At 50.6% G+C, this 8,025-nt stretch overlaps 1 protein-coding gene across 9 annotated transcripts in view; it reads right to left on the bottom strand.

The window, feature by feature from the left end:
* Positions 1-524: 524 nt before the first annotated feature.
* Positions 525-8,025, bottom strand: part of EBF3 (EBF transcription factor 3) — a 114,526-nt gene continuing 107,025 nt past the window's right edge. For 3 of the 9 annotated variants that reach the window (XM_037011722.2, XM_037011723.2, XM_073240118.1), the window contains 6 exons: positions 7,413-7,478; positions 6,597-6,774; positions 5,395-5,583; positions 4,810-5,007; positions 3,762-3,874; positions 525-2,729 (listed from right to left, as the gene is read on the bottom strand). In XM_037011722.2, the coding sequence (XP_036867617.1) occupies positions 2,712-2,729; positions 3,762-3,874; positions 4,810-5,007; positions 5,395-5,583; positions 6,597-6,774; positions 7,413-7,478 (762 nt within the window). In that variant the 3' untranslated portion in view covers positions 525-2,711. The remainder of the gene's footprint in view (positions 2,730-3,761; positions 3,875-4,809; positions 5,008-5,394; positions 5,584-6,596; positions 6,775-7,412; positions 7,479-8,025) is intronic. The other 6 variants (XM_037011725.2, XM_037011727.2, XM_037011724.2 and 3 more) reach the window with 3 other exon arrangements.

Here is an 8,025-nt window from a genome sequence, read left to right as displayed (position 1 = left end):
TGAGGGTGTGCAGACAAGAACCCCACCCTGTCTAACTTCCTCGTGTGTTTTGCCTGTCATTTTAATAATCAAAACAGAATTACCCAAAGTGAAATTCACAGACAAGAAATACTTTAATTAAATATTGTGTAAAATGAACATTTTTATACAGTTAAATATCTGAAAAAATGTACAGATAAAACAATCTTATTGTAGGGTCTTTAACAGTAAAATCTACCATTTAGTGACGCGCTCAGTTTTGAGACGATGAAGCGATGAGGGCATTGTCTAATTAACCTAAACCACAAACCAAGTGCGGGTAGGAGGACTCACAGATGTTCTTAACGTGGACACACGAGCTCGCTGTCAGAGCAAACCCTTACTTATACAAAATGAAACGGAGGCAATTTAGTTCCAAAGTGACTTCTCAGGCTTTTCCACGTAGCTAAGCCTTTGTCAGCCATCATAGGGACGGAGTGGGACCCACTGACTGCTGGGGACATTATTTTACTTAGTCCCTTGAATGAACACTTTTCTGTTGTGCATTGTTTTGTGATTTTTCTTTTTTTTTTTTTGCCAAGACAGTTTTTAAAAGTCTCTCCTTTTCGCTTTAAAGTTGAATTCAGCTGCAGTTTGCAAAACGTTGGCTGTGCTGCACCTGCAAAGCATGGAATGCAGAGGGGAAAACAGACCCTTCTGCTCTCACAGAGGGTTTGGCACTAATAGGCACAGGATGAAGGAGAAGGCAGACAGCACTGCAGGGTCTGACCACGGAGAAGGTAGAGTCAGAGAAAACTTAAAATCAGAGGTGATTTGGGTTCCTCTGAAGCCTCCCTGAGTGTGAGGCAGGTGGGAGGGTGCAGAATGCAGCCGAATCACATGCAGAAAGGAGTGACCCCTAGAACACCAGGTTTGTGCTTCTGTGTGTGCGTGTGTGTGTTTTACACCACACATCTCCAAGGGAAACATTAACAATTGTGGTGTAAGCCTGTGATAAAATAGCACAAAGGTTCTTTAAAGAAGTCCACTTTTAAGGCATCAGAGAAGTTAATGTGGCAAACATTTTAATTAAAACATCAGAAGTAAATTTTATTTTAAACTTTAGGCCTCTGAATTTTTCCAGTAAACACAGTTCAGCTATGTGGCAATGTCATGGGTGGCAGCTAAAATGACTTTTTACATTCTACAAAAAAATAAAATAAAATAAAGTAAGGACACAGCCCCAAACGGTGTCGCCTCTTCGCGGCTGTTCCACATGCACGGAATCTACTAGGATCTGTCACAGCCGGTGGCACCATTTTGTTTTGACTATACAACTAACTTTTTTTCTCAAAAGTATTTGTTCAGATAACTTAAAAATAATATAAAAATAAACAATGAATTTAACTTTTCCTCAAAAAAAAAAAAGGTGGGCAGTCTAAACAATAGCAAACTTTTGAAGTACAAATGAAATGCAAAAGGACATGGGTGGATTTTAACAAAACAGATCAAAGAGACAGTTCTTGGCTTAATGCTCTTCCCAGCATCACAAAACACCAGGCCAGGACCAAAAACCTGTCCAGACAAGGAAAAGAGAAAACGGCAGGAAAAGCAATGTACAAAATTTCAAAGATAAATACAATATTTATAATCGATATGTTACAAAATAAAGTCCCTTAGCAACTGCAAGTGTTCATGGAAAAGTAAGTGTTGAATGGAGACCATTTTATTCCTTATAAGACACATAAGGAATAAAACTTTTTTTTTCCTAAATATTTAAGTGGATCTGAAAAAAATTCAAGACAAGTGTATAAATATTTAGCTACAACTTTGGCAAAATCACAAAAGTCTACAATTTTATAACCACATACAAAACACATTAGGGAAGAAGGATCTAGAAGTCAAAAGGACAATTTCTGGTACAAGAAACATGGACCTCACAGTAGCCTAAGAATGCAATAGTATACAGTGCTAGCAAAAGTGGAAAAAATGTTGCAGTCACGCTTGCTTAACAGGAAGCTCTAGCAGTGGGAGAATATTTTAACCAACAGACAGTAGCATTTTTTTCTCTGTCAGTGTGCTTGTCGAAGGCAAGAGAATTCAATATCAAAGTTACAATTTCTAACTACAATAAGTTACAAAGTTTCATTTCATTAAGATGAAGTTAAGCGATGATAAACCCTCCCTCCCCCCCTTGCCACCCCGAATTCTCCTAATCATATAGTCATCCTTTGTTCCAGTTTGATGGCTCATACCTCCTTGGCCCCCTTTTTTCACCACAAAAAAATATTTCACATTATAGAGATACACAACCATTGTGAATCTAAGTATGAGTACAGAAAAATGTTTGGAGGCATTTTCCATCCGTGTTTCATGATAATCAAAATGGTGCATTCACAAAGTTTCTCCCAACACATAGCAAGTACGAGACATAGCCAAGACGGAGTCAGAAACTTTATACAAAATAGGTGTCGCTTTGTTTTCCTTATTCTTCAGGACTGAGAAATGTGAAAATATGAGAAAAGTTCAGTCAATAAAATGGAATTGTTCATGAAGAAGTAGGTTGTTTGCGTGTTGATTCTTAACAGTTTAAATAAAATCTTTAACCACAGTCTTGTAGCATTTCAACTGCTGCTGACATGTCGGAAGGTACGACCCCACCGGCCTGTCTTAATATACTAAACGTGTCCCCTGAAGTCTGTCGTTGGATGCTGGGAGCGGAAGGTAAACAAAAGTCCCTCACATGGGTGGGACTACCAGCCCAGACATAGCTGAAAGAGAGAAAGGAGCGTGTTACAGGGGCCACCTCTCCGTTAGCCAGCCTTGGCTTGGTCAGGGCGTGGGGGTGCCTACTTCAGGGGATGGGGGTGCCTGTGGGGACAAAGCCCCTCAAAGTCTTTCCATACTGCAGCCCTCCTCAAACACTTCCTCTGGAAAAGGGAAAGGCCTGTGAATGTCGTGTGTGGGACGCTGTCCCTCCCACACACCCAGTGGCTTGTTTATAGAAGCCGGAGGCCCAGACTCCCCAGAGGCCACCTTTGCCGACAGATGTGAACCAACCTGGTCACCTCTGTGACGCCAGCCGGGGCCGGCCCGCAGGCTCAGGGGGCCCCAGACACCACTCATGCTCCCTAAGTGAAAACCGGCCATGCCTCGGTTTCCCCTCTGCCTTCGGCCCTTGCCTCTGACCTTCTGCTGACGGTTCTGTATCGTAATGGTGAGTCGCGGCTCTCCAAGATCAAAGCCACTCACAGCCCACCTGCTCTGCCATCTCCAGGCCGGGGGCCCTGGGGAGACGCCAGTCAGCTCCCCCGGGGAGCCTGATTTCTCCTCTTGGAATAAAGGAGGAAGCCGCTGAACGCCAGGTGCCCGAGCGTCCCTGTGGACTCCCAGTATGAATGTGACTTAAATCTTTAACTTCAGTGTTGTTTAATTTTTGTCAGAATGATTATTCTCATTAATTTACATGTAACATATTAATACATTTGTTCATGAAGTGATGTGAGCTTCAATTTCTCAGTTCATTAATTCCAACGATATTAATTTATCTCCGACTCACCGTTACAACATTACGGTTTGGAAGACCTGTGTGTGTACACACTGCTCATGGGGCACCGTTTTTCAGTGGACCCCAACACCCTGTGGACGTGGATGGGGCCGTGGCACCTTGCCACCTACCTGATAGGCAATTCTGCTTTGGTGGCCGCTGCTGGCTCACAGGCCAGTGCGGCCCTCGGGGGCCTGGGCGTCCCTCTCATACACTAGGAGATGTTGTGAAGACAATTATTTCAAATCACTGGTACCTTTCCAGTTCCTTTTTTGAGCATTAGTTCATCAAAGTGAAATATGCCACCGACTTCACAAAAGGGCCAGTTTGTCTTCTCCATGGTAACGTCCTCAGCACCCAGCAGAGAGCCTGGCACATAGTAGGCGCTCAGTAAATACTGGTTGAATGGATTCATTTTTTTAAAGGAGTAACTGGATTTGATTTTCACCGGGAGGAGCATATACCAAAGGTGGTGTCTGAAAGAGGCCAGATGGCGGCCACTTAATCTCAGTGCCTGTGGGCCTCAGGAAACCACAGAGCCACGTGTAAGATCACGAGGCCTGACGGCACTCACGTGGCCCCGCCCACCACACACATCACGGGTCACTGAGGGCTGCCTGCCTGGAGGGACCCAGCTGGGCTGGGCGCCTGCCCCGCGTGGCCCCAGGGGTGGGCAGCTGTGAGCGGGTGGCGCCTCCCACAGCCCTTGGGGCCAGCCCTTCTCCCTCTTGCATCTCTGAAAGAGATCACTTAGAAAACCAAACTCCAGTCCACCAGCAGCCGAGCATGCATGGCCCTGGGGCAAGGTGCTCAGCCTCGGGCCAAGAGGGCCGACTGGTTTCCGGCCGGACTCTGCAGGTGGCACGGTGACCCGCCATCCTCACCCTGCGGTGATCTCGCTACCTTGTGAACGAGGCGGCCGCCGGCCCAGAAGCAGTGGGCAGGGTGCACCTAGCTCTCGCTCTCGGAGTGCCGGCCGTGAAGGCCTGTTTGCTGACGGGACTGGACCCCGTACCCTGCCACACTCACACCACCCCGCTGCTTTCCCGGGTGGCCCCACTCCCAGAGGGGCGGCTGCTTCATCATGAGGACGCTTAGCTCGGAAGGATGGGGAAATGGTTCGCGTTAACTGAGAGGCAGAACCTGGTACTTGTGGGGGTGAAGGGGTGGTGCCATCTGTATGACCCCCGGGCAGGGTCCCCGTCACGCGGACCAGAGGAGAGCATGCAGCGGCCCCGCCCATCTGGCCGCAGGGGACCTGGGCACCTGCCTGCCAGGGCCCCGGCCAGCGCGCTGCCCCTCACCTTGGAGCCCGTTCCCGTTGGCGCTGGTGCAGGAGGGGGGAGGAGAGGCTTGGGGCCGGACCACAGGCGCGAAGGCGCTCTTCTGTTTCACTGCGGAGATGACATTGGCAGGTGAGAATGAGAAAATGCCGTGGGCACCGCTACAGTTTGAAGGGAGGGTGACCGAAGAGGCTGCCATGGTGGGGCTGGACGGCACTACTGTAACAAAGCAGACATGGTCAGGACGCGGCCCGGGCACAGCAACGCGACAGAGGGTGCTCAGGGCCCTGCCGGGAGCATCGGGGGCGACACACAAGCATGAGATGTTTCTGGCTTGGCCACTGTCTGGATAACAGGCAAACTCGTGCTTGGACTTCCGTCTCCAATTGGGCAGCCCCGTTTTGTTCCGATGTTGTTTGGGTTTCCAGTGTGGCCGTGTGGGGCCCATGTGTGGTCAATGACCGTCGCCACGTGGACACCCAGCCTCCAGAGCCACCCTCCCTTCACAGAACAGCTCACATCACAGAACAGCCAAGCAATGCACACATTTGACTCTGCAGTGAACATGAATCTGTGTGATGACGTGTGACAAAAACAGACACTTACTGCCGTAGGGAGAGTTAGCGGAGGAGCCATTAAGAAATCCAGGCGAGCCAGGGACCCCTAGATTGGCCATGGCGCCACTTCCATATCCATTCATGCTAGTGCTGACTGTGTTGTAATTGGACTGCTGGGGAGTACTGCTGGGCACGTATCCTCGCGGGGACACGCTGCTTGTATTGCGACTGTAGCCGACTGTTAAAATCCCCCCCGGCCAAAAATAACGTTATTATCAGGGAGAGACACTTTGGGGGGGTTTCCCCGCAAAGCTGTACCATATATTCAACATTCTTAATTGACCTCGCACTCCACGCCAGCCCTGGTGCCTCTAGCCAGCTCAGATAACCTTATCACACCAACCCTCCTGGAGCGCCTCATCGCCAAGCCCGGCCTGTCTCTGCGGCCTCGACAGCCAGCCGAGCACACTTCGATCTAACCGTCAGCCGCTTTCACGGTTCTCTTTAGAAGCAATTATCAGCAGCTTGGATTCCTGGTCGGTGCCCCCACACTATGTGAACTTTCAGCCTCTGCAGACCTTCAAATGCCATGGCTGACAAGGAGAGCTTGCTTGTGGCCGTGACTCCCCACAAAAGGCTGTTTTGGGGTCTTCATTTTTACGGTTGCTATTTCTGTAAGTGTGGGGAGGGGGTGGGGAGCAGTAGCTTCATTTGAGCCTTGGCACTGGGGTAAGCAGAGCCAAGCGGCAGCACAGGGAGACGTTGAGGTCACCACCTGCGTGGCTCTTAAGAGGAGGACCAAAGTGGACTCAAAGACCGGCTCAAACAATAGGGTCCTGCACCCCCATGTGCCAATGGGGAAATGGGGTTTCTCTCGACTTATTCACTTCAAACTGAGACACCAATCTCACCCATGCAACATACCCATGAAGGGTCTCCTCAGCTTACTGCCTCGCAGCTACCCTACGGCTTCTCCCAGCATTTCAAGGAAAGCAGTCACTTAAGAATACCTCCAAGGAAACTTCTAGAACTACCAGGGACTGAGCGGCAGCCCGTGTGGCTGCAGTCATTAGTCTCTGGGCCTGCTGGGCATTCTCCCCCTGTGCTTGCTGGGCAGATCTGCAGCGGGAGCCCCTGAGCAAAGCCAGGGCTTGGACTGCTGTGGACAGTGTGCAGATCTGGGCCACGCCAGCTGCAGCTAAGCCTCAACCATCCCGTGGAGTCTGGGGGCTCTGCCCGGGCACGGCATACCTTGGTCGTTTGCCTGCGACGTCTCTGAGACGTTGACGGCCAGTTGGCTGCTGAAGGAGTTCACGCCCATCATGCCAGTGTGTGCGGGGGTGTTGCCCAAGGTGGGGATCTGGTTGTGATTGCGAGGGACGCTGTACAAGGCCTCAGCAATGTCAGCTGCTCGCTTCAAGATGATCTCCTAGGGCAGGAGGGACCCTGTCACCCCGAGGCCACGTTCGGCCGGCCACAACTGGCACAGCCCCCTGTACCTTGCCTCCCCGTGCAAAGAAGTGGCATTCCATTGCCCCTTGCTCCAGACTGTGACAGAGCTTATTTCTAATGGGAGGAGAACTTCCTTAGGAAAAGAATTTCATGGTGCTTCTGAGAGGGCACACCTGCGCTGCTGCGCACCCGGCCCAGGCACAAAGGAAGGCACTGGATCAGAGGCAGCCAGCCAGATCCATGTCTAGAGGGAAGGCCCTTTCAGTCTCCGCACCCCAGGGCCCCTGGCAGCGTGAGGACAACCAGTCAGTGCCCACCCTGAACCCTGGCAGTGCCAAGCCATCCTCCTGCCACTGAATCCGCTGGACGGATTTCAAGGTGGTTCTTCCTGTGACAAGTTCTTCAGCTTTTGGTTCCTAACACTGACCCATCACTTTCTACTTGAATTCGTAGTGGGCAAAACTGGAAAGATGAAGGCTCTCTCCCATCAGACCCTCAGTGAGCAGCTGTGGGCAGGAACACGCACACACAGAAAGGGACCCAGGCCAGCTGGCTGTCCAAGGATCCTGGTCACCCAGGGAAGGGGGCAGGCGTGTGAAGCCACCATCCGCCTACCTGGTTGTTGTGGGGCATCCCGTATAAGGCTTCCACAAGGTCTGCCGCCCTCTTAAGTAATACTTCCTACAGGGAAACAAAGGGAAGTGATTTCACGGAGGCCCTGCAGAGGAGCCGCTCTTCCACAGAAGGGCTATAAACTGAGTTTCATCTGCAGATGGAATAGACCATAACCCACCAGAATCAGTGCTGTCCCGACCCTGCCATGGAATGCAGGCCCAGCCAGGGAGGCACATCTATGGTGACAATATTGCCTGTGGCTTCCAAAGGCCTCTCTGGGCCAGGGTAAGGGCCGCCCTGCCCTCACCACGGGCTCCTCTCTTCAGAGGCGCTGGCGGAGGGGCGGGGGAAGCAAGAGGGCGAGGGCCAAGGACCCCGTCTGTGCCTGAGGTTTAATGACTGGGTCTTATGGGTATTAAACACACACACACACACACACACACACACACACACGGCAGAGATATGCAAAGCCCAGGCACCACATTCGCCTGTTAATTCCCAGCACTTTAGTGGTGAAGAACAATAAGTAATTTTCCATATCTTAATTAAACTGGCAGAGTCCTTAAAGACAACATCTCACCCCTAATTCACGCCCCAAATTTGCAAGTGAGTT

This window comes from Manis javanica, chromosome 7 (assembly GCF_040802235.1).
Source record: "Manis javanica isolate MJ-LG chromosome 7, MJ_LKY, whole genome shotgun sequence".
In the NCBI taxonomy this organism is placed as follows: Eukaryota; Metazoa; Chordata; class Mammalia; order Pholidota; family Manidae; genus Manis; species Manis javanica.
The sequence above is the reverse complement of the archived record's forward strand: the minus strand, read 5'-3'. Positions and strand labels throughout refer to the sequence as shown.